General features: G+C 43.7%; 1 protein-coding gene across 5 annotated transcripts in view; it reads left to right on the top strand.

Annotated features, from left to right (window-relative positions):
• LOC138631684 (adenylate cyclase type 1-like) overlaps positions 1 to 12076 on the top strand; it is a 37165-nt gene extending 25089 nt beyond the window's left edge. For 2 of the 5 annotated variants that reach the window (XM_069716805.1, XM_069716804.1), the window contains 11 exons: positions 323 to 420; positions 650 to 734; positions 1903 to 1992; positions 3649 to 3938; positions 4230 to 4356; positions 5249 to 5365; positions 8006 to 8152; positions 8641 to 8739; positions 9922 to 10036; positions 10677 to 10801; positions 11191 to 12076. In XM_069716805.1, coding sequence (XP_069572906.1) covers positions 323 to 420; positions 650 to 734; positions 1903 to 1992; positions 3649 to 3938; positions 4230 to 4356; positions 5249 to 5365; positions 8006 to 8152; positions 8641 to 8739; positions 9922 to 10036; positions 10677 to 10801; positions 11191 to 11520 — 1623 coding nt within the window. In that variant the 3' untranslated portion in view covers positions 11521 to 12076. Of the gene's footprint in view, positions 1 to 322; positions 421 to 649; positions 735 to 1902; positions 1993 to 3648; positions 3939 to 4229; positions 4357 to 5248; positions 5366 to 8005; positions 8153 to 8640; positions 8740 to 9921; positions 10037 to 10676; positions 10802 to 11190 lie in introns of those variants that run through there. The other 3 variants (XM_069716806.1, XM_069716809.1, XM_069716807.1) reach the window with 3 other exon arrangements.
• The last annotated feature ends 12201 nt before the right edge of the window (positions 12077 to 24277 follow it).

The raw sequence follows: 24277 nt of genomic DNA, 5'->3' as shown, positions 1-24277 counted from the left end.
CCAGAAGTTCCCTCGTTATTCCTGCGAAAAGATGAGAGAAGTTTAGTTGGCACAAACATCCACCTTCTTCAAAAGACACAATTTGTTCCAAAGAAATTCTCTCTTATTTCTCTTTATTATTAAATAAACGTTTTATTGGCAGACGGCAGTATATGTTTTTACTGGTGCTGTTAACGGGTTTTAATAATCTACACAGGATGCACTCATTTGTTGTCAAAATAGATGGACGGACGGATGGATGGACGGATGGATGGATAGTTGGACGGAGGGACGCTGAGTGTTTCTTGTATGATCACACTCTGTCTGTGTCCTCCTCTCTCAGTATCACCAGGTGTACGACGACCACTTCATCAGCGCCGTGGTTCTCTCTCTGATCCTCGCTGCTCTTTTTGGCCTTATCTATCTGCTCATGATCCCACAGTACGTACACACACACACACACACACACACACACACACACACACACACACACACACACACACACACACACACACACACACACGCTGTTTGTCCACTTGTAATTGGATCGATCTCCCTCGAGGGTTCTAGCGGGACAATGAGACGGGCCGGTGTGTTTGTTTCACTGCCGTCGGTGGAAGGTGGGGAAGCCCTGCTCACTCAGGTGTGTCCTCGTCTCCTCGTCTCTCAGGGGGATGCTGGTGCTGCTGCTGCTGGTGCTGTGTGTGTGTTTCCACGTGGCCTGTGTCATGTACCTGCATCTCACCAGTGTTCAGGTAGGACTCCCGGCCCGCTCCCTGCGGCCTCCTTTGAGCTAAACTAATGTGCTGCTGCTACGAACGAGTGCAGCTGTGAAAGGTAAAAGTCTGCGAACGTTTCAAATGAACTGAGAGATTTTGAGTTTCGCTATAAATCAGGTTAAGTTGTTGATTTTTTTTTGTCTTTAAAATGTCCAAGACTAGTGATGGCTGCCACTTTTAACTCCTTCAAATCACTGGGTTTGTCCAACTAACACTCAAAAACCCCAAAGATATTCAGTTTACAGTGATATCGAGCAAAGATTCATGTTTATGAAGCTCCCGTAAACACATATGACATTTTCTGTTAATCCCTTCATCACACTTCAGGATTATTTTCTAAAGAGTCGTCTCTTTGTGGTTGTTTTTAGTTTCTTTATAGTCAATTTAAGTCTTTATGGTTGTTGAGTCTTTATGGTTGTTGAGTCTTTATGGTTGTTGAGTCTTTATGGTTGTTTTGAGTCTTTGTGGTTGTTTTGAGTCTTTATGGTTGTTGAGTCTTTATGGTTGTTGAGTCTTTATGGTTGTTGAGTCTTTGTGGTTGTTTTGAGTCTCAGGATCATTTCACATATCTTTTAAAGTCTCTTCAAGGTTATTTTAAACCTCTTTTAATCAATTGTTTTGAGTGCGACATTTTGAGTCTTTTTGTGGTTGTTTAAAGTCCGTTTGCAATCATTTCAGATCTCTAGGGATGTTTTGAGTATCCGTTTGGTCGTTTGGTGTGTTTGTGGGTGCTTTGCACCTCTTCATTTTTTTATATCCCTTTGTTTAACTTAACAAAATGCTAACAGTCACTTCAAACATTGAACATCTTTTTACCAGTTTAGCAGCTTTTGATGATTATCGTTCGACTCCAGTCTGGGCACACGTTGTATTTTTGACGTCACATGTTTGACCCCTACATGACACTGTGGTATCACGCTACATTGAACTGTCATCGCATCCTTTAAGCATCTCCTCTAATAGACTTTCACATAATGAGCCACACCGCAAAAAGGCGCTCGTTTGATTTCCACCGCTGGCTAATGATGTGTCTAAAAAGCTATTAAGGTAGACAAACAGATGCTTCATTTACTGACTGGTTCTGTTCTCCACCTCCCACCTCCCCTCCACCTCCCACCTCCCCGTCTCTCCTCTCTGGTTTTAGTGCCAACCAGGCTGCCTCACCATCCAGATCCGAACCGTACTGTGCACCTTCCTCGTTCTGCTCACCTACTCCGTCACCCAGGCCTGTGTGGTAAGTGTGTATTAGATCCCATATAATAATATCATGTTATAATAATATCATAATTTCAGTTTGAGGTCATTTGTGAAGCACTTTTTCTTACAAAACCAATAAAAACACATTTACAGAGTCATAAAACAAGAAGAAACTCTTGCTTTTCTTGGACTTTAAAACCGCGGCTCATCTTTAGCTGACGCTGTTTGTTGTCATGGAGATAACTTGTTTTTTGTCATGTGACCGAAGGGTGGAAAATAAGTTAAACGGATGCTGTTCACTGAGGAAGAGCATGAAATGAAATGTGATCAAAATGTTTTGGAAATACTGTGAAATGATCCTTACATTATTTTTTTATGTCTTTAATCTTAATCATGAATAAAGAAAACAACCATTTATAGTGTATTATAAAGCACTAATGATCACAAATGCATCAATAAAAAATTTCAAATATACTTATTTTCATTTAACAATCCCCTGTATCACAACTTACTAGATATTTTCTAGACCTCTCAGCTGCATCTTACAGCACAAATAGGAGCAGATTTGGTTTAAGTCATGTGACTACGCGGTATATAATGTTGGGTTAAAAACGAATTCTGTGAGTCGCTGTTGAAAGCTGGAAAAATGCAGATAAGTGGTCTTAAAGTTCATCCTAAACTGTTTTAATAACACCTGATGCAGAAAATACATATCATCTAAATATTGAGGACTTATAAACACCCATTCATTCATAAATAAGATTCATAAATACAGCAATATGAACAACCGATAACACTGAAACGAACACATTTAAACATGTGGCAAAGAATTTATTCGTGCCCAGAAATGCTTAAAATAAGGGCACCATATAATGGTATAAAAGCCTCTACAAAAAACAAAAAAAAAAAATTAATAAATGAATAGAGTGTTCAATGCATAAAGAAACAACTTGAGTTTGATGAGGTAGAATTAGAGTCAGCGTTTTCCTCCTCATCCAGCAGACTGCACTGTTTTCGAGTCTCTGTAGTCCAAGTTTGGCAGAATATCACATCACAGCTGAGCAGATGGAGCTGCGGAGTCTCCGAAGAATAAAACAATAATACCCACTAAAATATCTTAAATGCCATTTGGTTGGCGTTGGTGCCGGCCCGAGAAGTCGCTCAGCCTCAGATGTGTGTGTGTGTGTGTTTGACTGCAAGTTAATTAAAATAAAACACAAGTGTTGCAGCAGGGATGTTATAATATTTGTGAGCGGCCGTTTCTGCTAGTTCAGAGCGGTTTGGAGCAGGAAGTGACCATATTTGGACGAGCTGGGGGGGCGAGCGAGCAGATGGATCTGATTGGAAACCTGACGATACTTCGTCCCGCCCACCGATAGCTGTAACCTGACTGCACCACAGGCCTGTCAATCAAACAGACACGCCCCCAAAAACAGGTCTTCTTGAATCTTCTTTTCTAATGAATGAGGGATTATTTTCAGATGGACCTCCAGAAAACTAAGAAGAAGGAGTGACTTTAGCTAACAACACCAAGATAACTGATGGACACATTTTATTCACTTTGGATTTGATGAGAGAAGTTGAATGGGAGTCTATGGAGCCGGAGGCTTTTTGGAGCCGACCTCTGGTGGCACTCGCTGGTATTGCAGCGTAAGGCAGGAAAACTCTTTAAACCGGTTTCTTTGTCTTCCAGGTGTGTTGTGTTCCTTGGGGGAGATTCGGGACGAACTCCAACCGCTCCGCGGAGGACGTCCCCGCGGAGGACATCCCCGCGGACGCTCTCGGGCTCGGACCCGCCAACAGCACGGCGGCGGACAGGGCGTGCTCCAACATGGCGTACGGCCTCCTGTCCTGCGTGGCCGGCACCCTCACCCTGGTCCCTTACCTCCGCGTCTCCTCGCTCCCCAAGATCATCCTGCTCCTCCTCCTCTCTGTCACCTACACCGTCGTCATGGAGACAAGCAGCTATCGCCAAGCCGTGGGGTGAGGCTGCATTGTCATGTGTCGTTTGATGTGGAGAAGATATAAGTTTATTTATTTCTATTTAATTTCCTTCACCTCAACAGAATATTACGGTAAAATGTTGCTTTTACATCCGACATTTAATCATCTATCAGTGTCATGTTTTTTTTTACAGTATATGTGTCTCTGGGCTCATTTCTCTGTATTGAGTGTTTTTACTTAAGTGAAGGACCTGAGTTCTTCTTCCTTCACTGTTTTTCTTTTTTCAATTTTGAAAGAAATAGAAACTCATTTTGTTTCTCCATCTTGCAGCGGCGGCTTCCTCCACACTCGAGGTTACGACCCCGTGCTGGCCGTCTTGCTGTTTTCTGGAGCTCTGGCACTTCATTCGAGACAACTGGACCTGAAGCTGCGGCTCGACTATCTCTGGGCAACTCAGGTGTGGTTTTATATCGTACATTTAAACCCCCTATTTGTAACATTACATCTAGAAAATGGCCTTCTGGAGTTATTTTTGTTTTGTACTTGTGTGGTTTGATCCCTGACTTCCCTCGTTTGTGTTTCTCTCATATTTTTTACTCCTAATTAATAGCTTCAAATACTTTACATACTTTTTTTTCTGTATTTTCCTGCAGCAAACTGCCTTATTCTATATATAAATTCAAATAAATTGACAGGTAATGTCCCGTCATCTCGGTTATAATGATTCAGGCTGGAGTGGTGAAAAGCACCTGAAACATTGATTACTCAGCATTTGAATCTCTGTTTAGACTTTGCAAACAGCATAAATGCAGATTTTGATTGAGGTTACATATGAATTACTCCTCAATGATGAAAGTCTTCAATATTTAAAAGCTGGCTTTGTCAAATTATGTGCCGCTTTTGAATTCAATTTGTACATGAATATGTTTTGTTCGGTTATGACTCCGTTTTTTTTTTTTTTTTTAATGCAGAAATGGGTTGAAATGATGCATTTTTTTTTTTTTCTCCTCCGCTTACATCCTCCTTGTTGTTTCTCATGAACAGCTGCGTGTTTCTATTTTCGGAAGGACAGTGAGCCGTTGTGTTGTTTGCAAATCATTATCTCCCTCTAGTGATAAGGACGAGCAATTACATCTAAAGCTCCCCACACAGCATCAGTTTCACGTCTTCCTCCTCCTCCTCCTCCTCCTCCGTGTGTGTGTGTGTGTGTGTGTGTGTGTGTGTGTGTGTGTGTGTGTGTGTGTGTGTGTGTGTGTGTGTGTGTGTGTGTGTGTGTGTGTGTGTGTGTGTGTGTGTGTGTGTGTGTGTGTGTGTGTGTGTGTGTGTGTGTGTGTGTGTGAGGCATTCAGGCGGAGGAGGAGAGAGGCGACATGGAGAAGGTGAAGCTGGACAACAAGCGGATCCTGTTCAACCTGCTGCCGGCTCATGTGGCGCAACACTTCCTCATGTCAAACCCCAGGAACATGGTGAGCGTCCGCGAGAGGGGGAGGTTGGGGGGGGGGGGGTGTTCGGGCCGTCCAGCCGGGATCATCGGTGTTAAAGAGCCTTTTGACGCATGAAAGGACTCCTGTGTTTTTCTAGAGATCCGAGTCAAGTGTTTCCCGACCTTTTCTTTAAACTCGTGACCCTTTTTAAAGCTGGATCACATTTTCCCATCAGTAAGTGAATAATCGATATAATGAGAGGACTCGTTTCTTTACTTCTCCAGATTCCTGTCGGGTAAAGTTTTTTTTTTTTTTTCTTTCAGTCTGAAGACAGAAGGACCTCAAGAGTTGATTAAGTTCTGCAAAACACTAATCAAATGCATGACATCAGAAGCTGTGATTGCCGTTACAACCCATGCTGATCATTTTAGTTTCAAGCACAGGGATTGAATTTTTTTTTTTATTTTTTTTTATAAATCTGACACTTTTAAAACTCTTTTTTCACCCGGTTGTCTTTTTGACCTTTTAAAATCACCAAATACAGACTTTTTACTGGGCAGTTAGAAATAATCTAATCTCTTCATCTGAAGTGCTTCCTGTCAATCAGGTCTGAAGGTCATGCTGCAGAAGTGGACAGATTTATGACTAAAACTGGAGCAGGTTACACAAGCTCTGCTGAAGCAAATGCCCACTTCACATACTGCAAAATACCCCCCCCCCCACACACACACACACACACTCCTCCTCTAAACACACATCCTTTCGCTCTGTGAATCAGTATTTCAATATTTGCAGGTGTGAAGTTTAGTTAGTTTTTAGTTTACGTCGACGAAAACAAAGTATATGAAGCTGGCGACCCTAATTAGTGCAAAAAAGTCCTCAAATTAATCTATATTATTGAATTTATATTCAAATATCTCTTTAAAATTGGCAAAATATCACATAAAAGAAATCAATTTTGTCATGGGGTGCTCTGATATTTATGTGCAGAGTGGTGGTTTAGTTGTAATATTCAGTGAATATTATGAGTCCATAAAACAGAAGAACCACAGTTGGGACGCAGTTTATAGAATTTAGCCAGTTTATCGTGTTAAAAGCGTGATGGTCGTTAGGAAGCAATATGTCACCAATACGCAGAAATACGGCGTCTTTTAACAGCTTTTTTCTTTTTAACAAGTTCTGGTTCCAGGAATTTGTTATTAATAATAAGAATAAAAACAATAAGGCAGCAGCGTTTTCTCCCTCAACGCTCAGCGGGGCTGTCTGAGGGATCGTCTGAGGCTGAGACGAGTAAAGACTCGGGGCAGGAAGTCAGGAAGTGTGTTTCCAGCACATCGGTGACCCCGCCGAGCGACGGTGTATAGAAAGGCTTCCTCTCTTTCCTCTGGGCTAAAGTTCACCCATACACTGCATTCATAACACGACGCCGTGGGACTCCGCTGCCTGGAATACAAACGCTTCGCTGCTCCGACGTGACGGTTAAAAAAACATTTTCATTACATCTAGAAAATACAGTTTTCAGCTGTCTCCACGGAACTGGACTATATTTTGCTGAAATCCTCCTCCCTGATTTAGGTAAACAGCCTGATTTCTTTACAAGTTTCTTAAAGGGCCAGTTCAACCAAATAACGAGCTCCTACTTTAGGTGGCAACATGTTGCCATGCAGGGAGTTTTATTCATTTGTTTTTGTTTATGTTTTTATTTGTTTTTGAGGAGTTTTGAGAGATTTCTGCCAAAACCAAAAAGATCCAAGTGGTTTTTTTTTTTAATTTATTTATTTTTTTAATTGAGCTCTCTTAAATCTTGGTCTCGACCAGCAGCTCCATGGCTCACATATTAAATCTATTTCTGTATGAAAATACCCATAAATGAATGCTGAGGCGCATCAGCATGTGCAAGTCATAATTACAGATTTCATCAAATACAGTAGATTTCCACCACAGTTGGAACTTGGTTGTAAACAAAGGCAACTTTACAACAAAATGAATGCAAAAATATATCAACTATCAGTTCTAACGAGGAGAAGGTCTGTAACACGGGGAGGAAAAATTAAATGGAATTTGAGGATGTTTGTCAGGTGTTAGAAATATTTTTATCGTATAGATAGATGGATAGATCACAAATATAAATCTAGTGTTTAAAGGAAATTATAATGAAATAAACAACCAATAAGTAATAGTTGATTAAAAACAGGGCTAAGAACACAAAGACTACTAAAATCAATCCACCAATAAAAAAGTAAATAAATACAGGAATGAAAATGTGCCAATTAGACCAAAGCTGCTGATTTTTATTGCACAAAATAAAAAGCTCCTTAAAGTGCTGAGTTTTGAGACATTTAATTCACAGTCTGATGAAAGCAAAAATCTCAGAGACAGATATTTTGAAAACCTGATAAAACCAAAACTATCTGCATGACTGCAAAACAACGCGAGAGCTCCACACTTCCTGTCGTCCCTATTCACTAACGACATGTGGTTAAACGCTCCAAAAAACACTACAGAACTCCCGATTGTTCCCAAAGCTAAAGAAGGACCTTCGATGCTCAAATTCGTTGGGGGCGAACCGACCCCTTTACTTCCTCCCTTCCCACTGCAGAACTCTCTTTTTTTTATTTTGCTGTCTGAATTTGTGCTGGTGATTACAATCAGTTGTGATCGGGTCCGCCCTCCCCCCTCCAGGACCTGTACTACCAGTCCTACGCTCAGGTCGGAGTGCTGTTCGCCTCCATCGCCAACTTCAACGACTTCTACATCGAGCTGGACGGGAACAACATGGGAGTCGAGTGTCTGAGGCTGCTCAATGAGATCATCGCCGACTTTGATGAGGCGAGTAAAAACGATTCGTTCCATCCCCGGCGTCCGCAAATCACACATTTTTATATCTTTTTTTTTCCTGCAGGTTGCCTTCAGAGAATCCGGAGGGGGGGGCGGGAAGATTTCTGCGCGGCGTGACCTTCCTCTGTAACGTCTGCTTTTTAAAGATGACGTTGCGGCTGTAACTGAGGCTTTAAAAAAATAAATAAATAAAAAGTAAAAGCTGTGTTTATTGATGCAGTATAACAAGCTTTGGTTGCGGGTGGGAAAGTTCTGCAAAAATAAGGAATTACTTGCAGATGACGTTTGGACCGCTTCGATCTATAATCAGCAGCGTAAAGCATTAATTTACTCCGATGTGCTGAAACGGTCCGGTTTAAATTGCACAACTTACAATAAATATGAACTTAAACTGGCAATTTAATCCAATTTGATTTGAAATTTGTAATAACGTTTCCCTCCTGTTTTTTTATTGTTGTTTTTTTTTCCTCGTCTTCCAGCTGATGGACAAAGAGTGCTACAGGGACATCGAGAAAATCAAGACCATCGGCAGCACGTACATGGCTGCAGTAGGGCTGGTTCCTACGACGGCCTCCAAGGTACACATGCAGCAGGTCTATAATTAGATCCTGCATGAGGGTGTTTGTTTTGTTTTTTGCAGGTTCGGCATTGTTAAGAATGTTTTCCAGGTGAGCGTTGATATTTAGAGACAAAACTCCCCTGCGAGGGTGGATTAGCCGCCTCTGTGGCGTCAGCATATTCCACATCCGTAAAGTTTCTTTAAATCCCGGCAAAGCCGACAAACAAAAGGGCCCTTTTTCTGCAACTTTACCTAAGCTTCGGTTCTTTGTGGCTTTCATGTGTGTGTGAAAAATCGCGTGAGGGAAAACAGAAACAAGAGGCTCACATCACTTCCTGCCTCAGATGTAACCGGCTTCCCACTGGGTCGTGGAATTTTTCTGGAATATCACAGGATTATAAAAAGTCGGGAAAGTCGGGGGATTCGATCACTTGCCTGCGACACACTGCCCGCCTGGCCTTTGCGTTACCTGTCACGTGTTGCTGCTGCAGGTCCGACCGTCAAATCGACGAGTTTCTCTTGGATGACGATCATCGGTGTTGAATTTTTGAGGTCCGACAACTTGTAACCAAAAAGCAGGCGCGTGGTTTTTGTTCGCCCGCGTACATAGCGAGACACGCCGAGAAAGAGGAGCGCAAAGCAAGACACCACGCAGGCCGAAGACCTGGAATATCAGGACGTTTCAATTTGAGTTGCTATTCATCAAGATGTAATAGTTTCCATGAAGTGTGTTTTGTGATACTGAACTTGTTTTCGAAGTGTTGTTTTTTTTTATCTCCTTCCAGCTCGTCAACAATCACTTTTTCCCCGTCGCCGCTAACGAAGGCAAAACATGCAGGAACATTTTCATTTGAAGAGCTTTGGCTACAAAACGATGACTTTCAAAGAAAAGCCAGTTGTAAAGTTTGTAAAATTGATCAATTAAAATGTGGGAAGGAGACATTTAAAAGGAAATCTTTTTTATCAGTTTGTTGTTTAAGCAGCTCAAAAACCTTAAAATGTTGAACTGGCTGTGAACATGTAAATAAAACTGGGAATAACAAACTGTGGCTGGATTTTGTCTGATCGGCACAAAAGTGGCTATTTTCCGTCATTATAGGTCATGAAGTTAAATTTCTTTAGTCAGCAGAAACTCTCATATAACTGTAAGCGTGCTTATTCTTGCATTAAAATCTGTGTTTATTTTTGATTTAATTCTCAGACGAAGAAGTCCATCACCTCACATTTATGCACCGTGTCCGATTTCGCCATCGAGATGTTCGACGTCCTGGACGCCATCAACTATCAGTCGTACAACGACTTTGTCCTGAGAGTGGGTGAGCGAAGACACACACACACACACACACACACACACACACACACACACACACACACACACACACACACACACACACAGTGGCCTATATAAACACTGATGCCAGCGCTCCTGACCTATTGCACTGGCCACCGTGGACGCTCAGTGCCGGTAAGTTTGCGGAGGAAATGCATCAGAAGAGCAGCGTTCCCTCCAGGAAGCTCGTCACAGCGAGACCTGCAGCTCGGGGCTCCATTGTGTTGGGTATCCTGTGGGGAGCCTGCGACGGGAGCCCGTGTTTAATCCCAGTGTAACTTGGTGTACACAGTGTCATCCTGTCTGCAGGCTGTGGGGCTCCGAGTGTAAAAAAAAAAAAAAAATGCATGTTTTTGTGTGCACTTTGCAGAAAACGCAGTTTTCGGGTAAATTTCACTCCAAGCTGGAGTTTGGAGAAAGAGAAGGAAACAAATCTGAGAGATTTATGCGAGTTTCTGTCCCGGCTGCAACGACGTAGTGTTATGATTATATATTTAGACGTCTTTAAACACAGTAATATCCCCAACAAGATGGAAATGAAATGTTTCCTGAATGGGATTGCTTGCAGGACCAATGACCTTCACGTGTGCGGTGTGATGGACCCAGACGTACTTTGTTCCCTCCAGGTATCAACGCCGGGCCCGTGGTGGCCGGAGTGATCGGAGCCAGGAGGCCTCAGTACGACATCTGGGGAAACACGGTGAACGTGGCCAGCAGGATGGACAGCACCGGCGTCCAGGGGAAGATTCAGGTACGGCGGCTCAAGTCTGACTAAAGCGTTGAGGTGACAGTGACCTTGACCTTTGACCCCTTCAACACCAACACTTTTATCAGGTCATCATCGGTACGAAGTGAATGTTTTTTTGTTGCCTAATTTAAAAAAATTCCCTCGAGGGTGTTCTTGATTTAACGCGTTCACAAGGTACGGGATGGACGGACGCGGGGAACATCAGGTCGCGGTGACTTTGACCTTTGACCCCCCCCCGTACCTCCCACCCCAAATTAAATCATTTCATCCTTAGTACCACGTGAATGTTTTTTTTGCCAAGTTTGACCCAATTCCCCTCGAGGCATTCTTGAGATATTTTGTTCAGGAGAGCGTGACGGACGGCTGTTGTCCACCCCCCCCCCCCCCTCCAGGTCACGGAGGACGTGCACCGCCTCATCGCCGACTACTACAACTTCGTGTGCCGCGGGCAGGTCAGCGTGAAGGGCAAAGGTCAGATGCTCACGTACTTCCTGGAGGGGCGCCGGCAGGGCGGCGGGCCGCCTTCGACCCAGCTGCAGCAGCCCGGCGGCGCCGAGCGGCGGACGAGCGCGTTCGCCCACGGCAGCGTGTGCACCAGGCTAAGCCCCGCCCCCACCGTCACCACCTACGCCACCATCAGGACCCCGAGCCCGGCGGCCAAACCCACCACGTCCACCAGCACCACCAGGTACCTGCCGTCCGTTCCCACGGCGACGGTGTGACACTCCCCCCCGCCCCCTTCCCCTGCTCCGTCTCCATGGTGACCGAGGAAAACAAGGAGATAAGAGCGGAAGGTGAGTAAACAGCTGTAGCGGAGTCTTTCCGACTGTCCGCCGAGACTCTGATCGACCAATGGGAGGCTTCGGACTCGGGGCCGGGCGGCGGTTCCGGGTTTTCGGGCCTCGGTCGGACGCGGGACGCTTTAGCCACGTTTGCTCTAACTTCAATCCAAAGGCCAAGGATGTCTCCGGGATTTCAGAGTCGACTGCCAAAACCTGCATCCGCGACTTCAATAAACTAAATCAGCGTCATTAAAAAAAGAGAAAAACGACATTTGAAAGTGTAGCACGCAAACAACGCGGATATTTTCCTTTAAAACAACTTCAGCCGACCCTTTTCTTTCTCTCTCAGTATTAAAACCAAAATCAGTGCTGTTGCCTTAGCGACCACTCCTCACAAGTTTCTTGCCATTTTTGTTTTTGTTTTGTTGCTGTTGCCTTTTTTTTTTTTTTTGACGATCCTTTACGTCGATTTATCGGACACCAATTCAGATGAAATAATCGCAGAGGGAGGGAGGGGGGGGAGGAGGGTGTTCAAACGGCAGTTTAACGAACTTTTTGCCCCCCCCCCCCCCAAAAAAAAAAAAAAACATGACGGGGCGGCGCTTTGCCTTCGAGTCGGTCTCCGCCCCCTTTCGCCGACGGCACCTGAGCCGACCCGGTCCGCTCAGCGTTCTTTAAGTGCATGATGCCACTGCTGCATTTCGGTCGTGTGTGTGTGTGTGTGTGTGTGTGTGTGTGTGTGTGTGTGTGTGTGTGTGTGTGTGTGTGTGTGTGTGTGTGTTTCCCCTATGATGCTTGACTTCCAGACTCTTCCTTCGTCAAAAGTGTAGCAATAAAAGCGGTTTTCGTCTCCTCTCTCAGCCCCCCCCACCCCCCACCTGCTCCTCCACCCCCCCACCTCCCCCTCCACCTCCTCTCTGCATGCTGTAGCCGACTGGATCCTCCTCTTTGACCCGATAGTGTTCGTAGCCAATAGCGTCTCTCTGTGGAGTTGAAGCATGACTTAAAAAAAACATCAACTATTTTCTGTATCGTGCGAGTGTGATTCCTTTATTCTTCACTATTTTAACAAAACAAAACAAAAAGAAAGAAATTCTTTTTTTCTTTTTCCCGTGTTTGTTTACGAAGAGATATTTTCTATGGTTCAAAAATATTCTGTATTTTTATGAACTTAAAAGCTGCTTTTGGTAGAGAGAAGAAGAAAAAAAAGTTTTACGAGGAGACAACCGAAACCTCCGTGCAAAAAAATAAATAAATAAAAAAGATGATTTATTTGACGGTATATAGCATGCAACGGGCTCGGCTTACCACAGCCATTAAAACTCTCCTCTAATCTGTTCGAGCATGCACTGCCTGCAAAGCCTGTGGCTCTTAACATGCATGCTTTGATGGACCACTGATGCGGGCCGAGCACACACACACACACACACACACACACACACACACACACACACACACACACACACACACACACACACACACACACACACAGAGTTTTTTTTAATGTAGTCCTCGATGCATGCGCTAACGGTAGCGGTCCTCTTGAATGTAAGGTGCTTTATTGACCCGTGTCTTCTTCATGAGCTTTGCTGTGCGACGACCAGTTTTTTTTCGAGGATGTAACTTTCAGGATAGACGGACATCAGGCCCGGAGGCTCCGCCTCCTCCTCCAGGTAGCTGTTTTTTTTTTCAAATGTGCCAACCTATTTTCATAAACATATCAAACTCTTTTTCGTGTGGAGCTGTAGCACAAGTGAATGCGTGGCTGCGGTTATGGTGTGATTTCCTTTTTGTTTTGTTTGTATTTTTACCGTTCGAGCTTGTTTCCTTAACGGTTTTGTAACTCTTTAAAAATGACGGCAAGTGTTTGATTTCTTTCCGGGGTGGGAGATATTTACTCGGACACACACACACACACACACACACAACCTGACAGTTCGACTTCTTATCACATTTGAAAAAGTAGATTTGAAAGTCTGTATGTCGTAGCTTGAAACGCTTACTTTGAGTTTCTAAAGAGGTTTAAAATGAGGATTTTTATACACTTGCTTTTAAAACAGTTGATGGAAAAGTCGACGGAAAAGAAGTTGTGTACAATATTTTTCCTGTAAATTGGATATTTTCATACTGTATGATACGGGTTTCAATTGTTATATGTGGGTATTATTAGCTATTATTGTACATTGTAGAGTCTTTTTTCAGAGATATATTATGAATGATTCGATATTTGTCGAGTATTTTTTGTTGAAGATGTATTTATCGAGATGTTTTATGTGAATGTAAATTTTGTTAAAGACGATATTTTATACTTAAGTGTTTGCACTGCGATGATATTGACGTTTAACGATTGCAAAAATAAATAAATAAATAAAGCCAGTGGGGGACGTGTCTCCCGGAGTAAGAGCGCTCTTCCTGTGCTCATTCTCACACACACACACACACACACACACACACACACACACACACACACACACACACACACACACACACACACACACACACACACACACAAAAACACACTGTGCATATGGAGAGGCCATCAAACTCAGTTTTAAAGTTACATAACGGCAGAAAAACAGGAGCTGATGTAAGACGTTGGAGGCTACAAAGTTCAAGTTAAAATGCTTTAAAATGTCTATAATTTTGCTGCAGATTTAAAGGAAGCAGGACGGATATCAACATGTAGAATATCTGCAAAATTACCAGAAACTTTAAAAATAATAATATCCAACGTGATTCCTCTGATGCTTAAGATCACGACAATAAATGACTTGGTTTGTTCATCTAACCAAAGAAGACTGAATTAAATGATGTAAAACTACAAAACTGCAATCACAACTTCTTTGAATAAATGACCTTTTTTAAACTCTTTGATTTTCCCTTTAAAAACAAAACAGAAGGTTCCTCAATCCAACAGCTGTTCCAGATTTGTGTCGTTTATCAGATCGTCTTATTGGGACAAAAAGACGGAGCCGCCATTATTGTTATTGATTACAACCTGTAATGCTCATCTCACAGCCCTGTCGTCTGTCATCAACACAACAACACTTTAAACTGGAGATATTTCTGTGGAGAGCGTTTCAGACTGGATGTAATTTAACCTGTTTGTTTATTATCAAAACTTTTTTGTGTTTTTCTTCCACATTTTTTTTTTTTTTTTACCGTTTTTACCTCCAATCTTTGTTTCTATTTGGTCGCTGTGTTTCTTCCTTTTTTGTTGTTTTTTTGGAGTCACTTCCTGTTTTATTTTGTAGGAACTCCTCTGTCGTGTACTTTATTTCCGACCTCTCCTCACCTGTGCCTCGTCAGACTAATCAGCTCATCTGGTGCATTTAGCTCAGCCTTTCTCTTCCTCAGTTGTCAGTTGTTATTTAACGTTTTTATTTTTTGCCTTTTTGTTTCTGCCTCCTGCTTTTTTGTTTGTTTTGTGGTACGTTTTGGGTCCCTCCTTTCATATTGTGTGTCCCCCAAAATTATCAGGTATATAAAAGTCCTGCTCTTTCCTCTGAATACACACGACGCTGGACCTGCTGAATTAATGCGAAAAACCCGTATTAGAGACGACAATACGATCAGTATTATTGATCAAAAAATAATGAAACACATAAACTACATAAGTGTGATAAAAGGGATGTATTTTTCCATCCGATAAGGCATCAATCTGCTTCTCTTCATCCGTCACCAAATCCCGCAGAGATAATCGGGATTTGCTGACTCGGCGATGAATGATTGCATCTGAGCTAATTAATCACACGCACGCTGCTTTGTTCACGCTGAGGTTTCGTCACCGGACCGAACCTCACGATCAACGCTTCGAACTGCGATCGCGTTCAGATGCGGGAAAGTGTTTTGTGAACGGAGATGTAATCGCTTCACTTTAATTTCCACCTTGCAGGTTAAAACGGGACCAAACAACTCGTACCATCTTTCAATGGACTCAAATGGATGCAGCGTTTGTTGTGCTTTATTTCTGTTGCAGAATATTTTAGAATAGGTTCGATAAAATCAGTGTTTATAGACTTTGATACCAGGATGTTATTTACTTTTTAGATGGAAGTAAATAAAATCTTCAATTTGACCCAGTGAATGAGACACGGAGGCTTTTTAATTTTTTTTATTTTAAGAATTCTCCCTTAAAGTTGTGGAGCTGCAACTTGTCAAAATTTGAGGATGTTTTTATCAGCAGAACATTTTGAAGAATAGTCGAGGACTTTGAGGAGCAATGTGCAGGATTTAAGAGGCATCTAGTGGTGCGATTGAAGATTGCAAGCAACCTTTTTGAAGTATGTAAGAGAATCACCAAAAAAAACAACAATAAAAAAAAATCACTGAAACTTTAAGGGGTTAAAACTGCTCAGTCGACGGAAACTGATCTTCGAGCTGCAGCCGTGTTTGTGTTTTTGCACATCAACTCTGGTGTTAAAAAGATGACGGTTGTCGTACGATTTTCACACCTGAAAGTCCAAAACAAGGTCTTGTGTTTTTTTGTTTTTTTAAGCTCGAAACATTTCATTTTACGTTGCGGTTTCAATTTAACCGGTGAATTTTTCTGTTTGATCGGAGAAGAATTCATGAAAAAAGATAGATTTTTGATGCCACTTTATTATCTGTATTGTTGGCGTTTAAACCAACACTTTTCTCTCAGAAAATACATTTTGAAAATGTGATGTTTTTTTGTTTTTGTTAAGCCGATTTATGAATTTTTTTTTCCGAACTGAATTACAGTTAAATATTTGTTCCTCCTCCTCTCTTCACGTCTGCTTCCACCTCCCACTTCTTGTCTAAAGAGCAGCGACACGCTGCCACAGCTTCCTATAATAAATCTTCCGTGTTTCCCGAGGCGTCTCTCACCTGCTGCTCTGCTTACTGGACAACACTTAAAAAATAACTCTGAACATCCGGACCGAACGAGGAAAGTGTGAAAAGCAGCCGAGGTTAAGGACCTCAGGGGGTTAAGTGGGTTATGTACAGTGATGATGGCGGTGGTGGGGGAGGAGAGGGAGGGGGGGGGGGGGGGGGGGTGCAGAAGAAAACCAAAACAAACGTGGAGTCTTATCATTGTGTCTGAGGAGCCGAGAGCGAAGGGATGTTTCAAGTCCTGTCGCAGGAAGGACCGACGTTCAAACGTTCATCAGCGATGTGAAACTGTGTGTTTGTGTTCAGCATCCTGAGTGACAGGTTGTCATGGTAACACAACAAGATCGTGCCCCGACATGAAACCGACAAGGTTGGTGTTTTTCAGCGGGTAAATGCTAAACCAGTTTATACCCCCAACGCCCAACACACACACACACACACACACACACACACACACACACACACACACACACACACACACACACACACACACACACACACACACCCACCCTCCTCCTCCTCCTTCTTATTAGCTTTGTGATTCATGCTGATTGTGTGCAATCACCACAGAGGATGTCAATACTCCACTTGTTGATAACCGAGACATTTACACTACTGTGTGTGTGTGTGTGTGTGTGTGTGTGTGTGTGTGTGTGTGTGTGTGTGTGTGTGTGTGTGTGTGTGTGTGTGTGTGTGTGTGTGTTCACCACCTGCCGGACTCTCCCGATACGATCAAACACGCCCGGCTCACACACTCTTTGAGATAAGCGACGGAAACGGGCCCCTTTTTTTTTTTTTTGGTATCGTGGGGCCTCGTTTTACGGCCGCCTCCGACCGGGACCCTCCGCCGGGTTAACGATAGTTTCACTCCCCCCCCCTCCCCCTCCCCCTCGCGCCCTCCCGCCCCGCCCCGCCCCCTTCGCCCAATGACCCCCGTGTGTCATAACATCCCTTTACAGTAAACCCCGGCTGGAATTTGGACACTGGAGCGTGGGAGGGAAAAAACAAAACACACAAGCCGACTGCCAAACAGTCCTCCTCCGAAACTACGTAGATGTTCACCTTTAATATTTATGTGCAGACGTGTTTGTTTACATCTGTTTGTACATCTGTTCGTGTCCAGGTTTTTAAGTGGGTGCGTTTTTGTTTTTGGTTGCGCGAGCTCGACATGAAACCCGAATGACGTCTGCAGAGAAAAAAACAACTGATAAAGAACCCTGAAAAAGTGACTCCGCCACGATGCAGCTTTAAAATACTCATTTCTAAAGCCTTGTATGGATTTATTAATGGATGAATAATTCACGAAGCTGTAGCTGGTTGACGGGGTCGATTAAACGCTGATGATGTCGTGGGTATATTCTGCTTCACATTCAGTTAGTATTTCTTTTTTACGGGTTTTACGGAGAGTTTGAGAGACGCTAACACCGGCCCGACGTTAAATAACGCAACGTTAAACTACGTCGATAAAAACATCTCATCCATCATCTTGTCAAATATAGCAATATATCTTATACCCGCCTCTCTAACTCCCTCTAATAAAACTGTTGTTTTTAAATTTATTTTCCTATACAGAATACGTCATTTTTAGAGGCTATGTTTTGTTGTCTTCAGGTACAACCCCTCCTACCCACCCCCCACCCCCCTTTATCTGCATATTTAACCCAGACCATTGACTGTATGAAAAGAAGTTTACGTAGCTGATCGGGTCTGAAAAATGGTTCCGATGCAGAAGTGCATGAAGCTGCAATACCACCGAGTGCCACTAGAGGTCGGCTCCAAAAAGGCCTCCATAGACTCCCGTTCAACTTCTCTGGTGTCGTTAGTTAAAGTCGTTTCTTCTTATTAGTTTTCTGGAGGTCCATCTGAAAATAATCCCTCATTCATTAGAAAGTAAATTTCAAAAAGCCGTGTTGTCGGGGGGAGGGTGGGAGGGGGGTCTGTTTGATTGACAGGCCTGGGGTGCTGTCAGGTTACAGCTGTCGGTGGGCGGGACGTAGTATCGTCGTATTCAGATCCACCGCTCGCTGCAGGCTTTTATTGAACATGAAATCATTTTTATTTAATATTGAACATTACCGAGGACTTGAAATGACATCACTGTTTCTGATGAGAGCGTCAGCGCTCCACGAGATCCATCAAATTGAAAGGTCATCTGAAGTTCAGACATTCGAGGCTGTTTACGCCACTTTTCGGTCCCCCGGGGAAAGCGTCACACGGGACGATCAGGTTTAGAGTTGAAGCACATGATTCACCCCGAAGGTTCAAGGTTTGATCAAATCCATATGACTCGCATCAGACCCAGAAATTTCACAGCCGAGCTTCAGGAGCCCAAAAAAAAAAACACTCCAACTCGTTTCTGATTCGAAAAAACCCAAAACATCCTCCATGAGATTGTTTTCTCTCCTCAAGGATCCCCCCCCACCACCACCACCACCACCACCACCACATCCCCCACCCCCACCCGTCCCTCTCCCTCCCCTCCAAGTGCAAGAACTGTTATTCTCAGCTTCGTACGTTGTGTTTTTCGTCCAGCGCACAGATACGCGCAGGGTCAACGAACTCCCGCGTTGCGTAAGAACAGCGGCGACCCCGACGACCCCCGTCGGACCGATCCCGCATGTTCGGCCTCTTCCGAACGTCCACGCAGATGGAATGCGACGAGCTGAGAAGAAAACACCTTAAAACATGCAGAAAATGTCATAATAACCTCCCGGGGAAGAAAAAAAAAAAAGCGGATCACGGTGATCTGCAGTAAACTGATAACCCCCCCGCCCCCCCGCCCTCCACCCCCCTCCGTGGAAAACAGGACCTGGATAACATAACTTTGACCCACAGACTCACATCAGGAGACACATATTTTTCTACTTAATCAAGTCATGCAGACAGTTCAGGCTGCTTTTTAGGTGTTTGAAGGTTTTTGCTTTAATCCACAAAGAAAACAAGAGATTTTGTATTTTTTTTTAACTCGAGGAACGACTTTAAAGACCAGCTGATTTCTTCTGTGGATTATTAAGGACATTGTTTCTGGAAATTAGGGTGCTGTTGAATATTGGAAATAAAAGTAGTTCGAGGAGGCAGAAAATAACGCTCACCTCTACTTTATTTAGGGTCGAATCATCAACGAATATGGAAATCTCGACACTTTTGACCCAAATTTAGGTATAAGGTAGTGATGCTCAGGTAGTTTCAAAATAAAAGTGGGTCCAAACACCCTCGCTGGTCATTTCAGAGCACCTTGGAAACCACTGCATTCACCTGGTATCGCTGCGTACAGTCGATTCAGAGGATAAAATAAGTGGCTTTATTATTTGTTTAAGCTCCATCATGAAAACAAAAACCAGAGCTGCAAAAAACTGATAACGTGTTATTTGGGTGAACTGATTACTTTTTGTTATTGTTGTGTCTTTCTTATAATCTACGAAAAACTGTCCTTTTTTCTTTTATTTTTTTTTAAGTGTAAAAAAAATGCAACCGCTGTTTACATTAATCCGGCCCTTCGAGAAGATAATAAAGTGAAAAGAAAAGCGGAGTCAAAGAGAGTCAATGCAGTCAACATCACAAAGGTGATGGTGGTGGTGGTGGTGTGTGTGTGTGTGTGTGTGTGTGTGTGTGTGTGTGTGTGTGTGTGTGTGTGTGTGTGTGTGTGTGTGTGTGTGTGGGTGGGGGGGGGATTATGCCCCCCTCCCCCATCCTCCTCGCTCTATATGATCTTTCACTTTTTATTTACTGCTGTGGATTCTTTGAAGTGGATGTTCAGGACAGATTGTTCTATTGTGAATGAAGAAAGGATCAGCAGACACAGATTCGGATGGAGGAGGTGGAGGGGGTGGTGGTGGGAGGGCGGAGGGGTGGGGGGGTGGGGGCAAGTCTAAAGTAGCAGAAACTCCCATTTGGTTGCATGGTGGACATAATAACAGCTAATCCTACCAACACAGATCTCCTGACCCATTCATGAGACTGTTTCCAGTTCACTTTGCCAAGTGCAATCCTCTGGCTCGGACTTCCTCCTCCTTCTCATTAGAGCCGCGGCGAGAGAGGGAAGCACTGCAGCTAAAAACACACACACACACACACACACACACACACACACACACACACACACACACACACACACACACACACACACACACACACACACACACACACACACACACACACACACACTCTCACTCGCTCAGAACCAGAGAGAGAGAGGAGGAAACTAAACACAATGGATGCTGGCGCATGGGAGACTGGATTTCCTGGGTTTCCCACACACGAGCGTACAATCACAAGCTCGCAAACATCGACGCTGGTTCGGTAAAAACACGCCGTCCAACACGCACGTGAAGCCGCCGCGCCGCACGCCAAGACGCGCCGGGTTTTTCTAACCGACAGACGCCATTCACGGACCTTAAAGCGAGGCGAGAGCGGCCCGGGACGCCTTCGCCACCGATGTTTTGTTTTTTTTCCTTTCCAGAGCTCAAAATCTACGATCTGCGCTGCCCGTTTGATAAGACACGAATTATCCGATTAAGGAAATCTTGTGACAAGGAGGAGGAGAAGAAAAAGAACAACTTTGCCGGGGATTAGTGTCATTGTGCCGACTCGCATCACATTCCTGGCGGCTGATTCTCAGCCCCTGGGAGAGGATGCACCGGTGAACCGGACCACGCCTCCCAAAAATAAAAACAAAAGAAAATCGGAATCGACGCGTTCCTCATCCTTCACGGCTCAACGCGGACCAATTAAATACGTTACGAGCTCTCGCGTCGCCGATCGATTACTTTGCGACGCAAACAGGATGTTTGCGATGTTTACCAAACAACACGTCATCGTACCGAAACAACTGAGCGGGTCGTTCGCCCAAAAACTAGCGTTTGACTGTCGCGTTCGAAACCTTCGTCGTCATGGGCGACGATAATAAACACGCGGTTAATGTCGTGATGGTTTAAAAAGTGTACGTTATTTACGCAAATTAGTTCACGTACGTTAACTTAAATGAAGCCAAACGCTCAACGACACGGGACTCGAACGCTGGTCTCGTCGGGGAAAGTCCTGTTTCCTCCTCACACAGACTTTGTCACTCTTTATATTGCGTCGCCTGACTTCGTCCTTAATCCCCGCAATACTGAATAAGACCACCAGAGGGCATAAACGCATAATGAATGATGTTGTGAACTCGTATTCAGACTTTATGACTTCTTTTTGAGTTTCTACGAACTTTTATAACTCACAGAAAAGTTTTAGTTTTTTGTTGAGATCAGGACTCCTGCGGCGGTCCGAACCAATCGGCTGCTTGGGATCATCGGACGCCTTCGCCGACGTTGTCACGGAGATCTAAACAGCTTAAAGTGGCTGAAAACAAAAGGAAAAACATTTGCGTCACGGTCGGAGAAACCTCGTGTAGTATTCACGCAGGTGTGCATTCTTTACGCGGGTGTGAGTCCAAACAACCCTGTTTTTCTGAGCTAATCCGTCATGGATTCCCCCCCCCCACCCCACCCCCCCCCCACGCACACACACACCTTCTTCTGACGCACCCTCAAAAAGGGCAAGGTTTAAATCACCATACATGGATCCCGGAGGCTTGTGTGTATATTTGTGTGTGCGTGTGCGTGTGCGTGAGCGTGTGCGTGTGCGTGTGCGTGAGCGTGTGCGTGTGCGTGTGCGTGTGCGTGTGCGCGTGTGCGTGTGCGTGTGCGTGTGTGCGTGTGCGTGTGCGTGTGCGTGTGCGTGTGCGTGAGCGGCCGCTGAGACAACAAGACTGTTTTCCCCGCTGCTCTTGTCGAAGGTAAACATTCCAGCGTTGGGACGTTCAATGCCAAGCGCCGTTTCATCTCCTCATCATGTGACACCTGAAAGAGATGGAAGACCCTTCTCGGTTCTGCGGTCCAGATGGGGGGCAGGGCGGCGGGGGGGGGGGGGGGGTCTCGAGGTCACGACGGGGGTTCCCCGTTCTGTACTTTTGTTGTTGTTGTTTTTTGTTTATTGTATTGCGATAACGGCACTTTTGTTTGAGCGCTCTGTGATCTGACAGCGGGAGGAAAAACAGAAAAACACCCTCTCACACATGCGGTTGCTTCCATGAGACGACTTCACATGTTTTCTAAGCCCGCGTGTCTCAGCCTCTTTATATCAACCTGCTGATTACAAAGAGGGGTCCCATGCTGTGCTGCTTTTAGGGCCATGTGAGGCCAAGGCACACATTATCACAGGGATTGTTTTTTACACTGCCGGCCTCAAGAAAAAAAGACTTTTAGGGTCAAGTAAAAAAAAAAAAAAAAAAAAAAAGAACAGTTGGGTCAGATGAGAAAAAAATAAAAATAAAACGTCCGCCAGCTCCCAGCGGCCCCCGGAGGCTACGTTCCCTCGCAGGCTGCAAACGTCATCCTCGAATTACAGTTCAGCCGAGGACAGACATAAACATCAGGCAACACGTGACCCGGCTCGTAAAATTAAAACTTTTTCTCACTTGAAAAACTTAAAACAATGTAAAAAAAATAAATATTATTCTCCAGCACAAATTCACGTCCCTTAATATCCTTTTTTAACATGAGTAAAAAGATATATTATAAGTATTGACAGCAACATGCACTTAAGCATTGAAAGTGGAACTGCAGATTTCAGTGGTTCAAAGTACACTGAAAAATAATATAGTTTCCATAAAGATTAGACTGCTATATGCATTATTAGTAATAATCCAGTAATATTAAAAATACTTAGTGCTATTCTGCTGCATCTGGTGTACTTTTATTTTGAAATCTTTGCTGATCATCTTAGTTTTTTGCAAAGACAGGGAGGGGTAAAATACAATCAGTTTCATCATTAGGCCACAATGAGACCTTTAAAACTTCAGCAAAATATTTTACATTTTTACTTTGGCCTGATCAAGTCTGTAAATTGAAGAGTAAAGAACCTTAAGTACCTTAAACCTTTAAGTACCTGAAACTGCAATACCGCCGAGTGCCACCAGAGGTCGGCTCCAAAAAGCCTCTGGCTCCATAGACTCCCATTCAACTTCTCTCATCAAATCCAAAGTGAATAAAATGTGTCCATCAGTTATCTCGGTGTTGTTAGCTAAAGTCACTCCTTCTTATTAGTTTTCTGGAGGTCCATCTGAAAATAATCCCTCATTCATTAGAAAAGAAGATTCAAGAAGACCTGTTTTTGGGGGCGTGTCTGTTTGATTGACAGGCCTGTGGTGCAGTCAGATGTAAAATCAAACCTGCACTTGTATTTGATTGCGACTATAAAGTGAACACAGTGGAGAGAAAGTTGGAATATTTCCATCCTTTTTTTAGATTTAACAGAGTTGGAACTGAAGTTTTGAGTATTTAAATAAAAGTCGGTCGTCTCCGTATGACGAGCAGGAGAAGTGCTATTTTGGTTGTTGTGCGCTGAAGGACTTCCTGTTCAGGGAGAGAAAACAAATAGCATTTAAACATCCCGCGAGGACACGCTGTACACGTCCCGTTTTATTGGAGGACGGATCGAACGCTGCGTTTTTTTTCTTTTAACCCCTCGAAACTCACCGAACAATCGACGATCAAACTCAGAGGAACTTCTTTTTTAAATTCTGGACATTTCTTAATATGACAGACTGAACTTTAAAGAGAGGAAAGAGTTGTTGATGTGCAAAGAAAGGTGCATCGTTGGTCAATTAAGAACAAGTGTGGAGCCTCAAGAAGCTGAATTTATCCAAAGATCTGCTTTACCATTATCAGGATGTTTTATTTATTATGAAATAAATGACCCCGTTCAGGATAAAGCTGGTGTAGATGATGGATGGATGGATGGAATATTAGAACTGAAGTGACTGACGGCTCTTTAAAAACACAAAAAAAATGATCTCTTAAAA

The sequence above is a fragment of the Brachyistius frenatus genome, unplaced genomic scaffold (genome assembly GCF_029030835.1).
Source record: "Brachyistius frenatus isolate BFR_SWC_R1_liver_20210118 unplaced genomic scaffold, ASM2903083v1 Contig_163, whole genome shotgun sequence".
Lineage (NCBI taxonomy): Eukaryota > Metazoa > Chordata > Actinopteri > Embiotocidae > Brachyistius > Brachyistius frenatus.
Note: the sequence above shows the minus strand (reverse complement) of the source record. Positions and strands in the feature narration are given on the sequence as shown.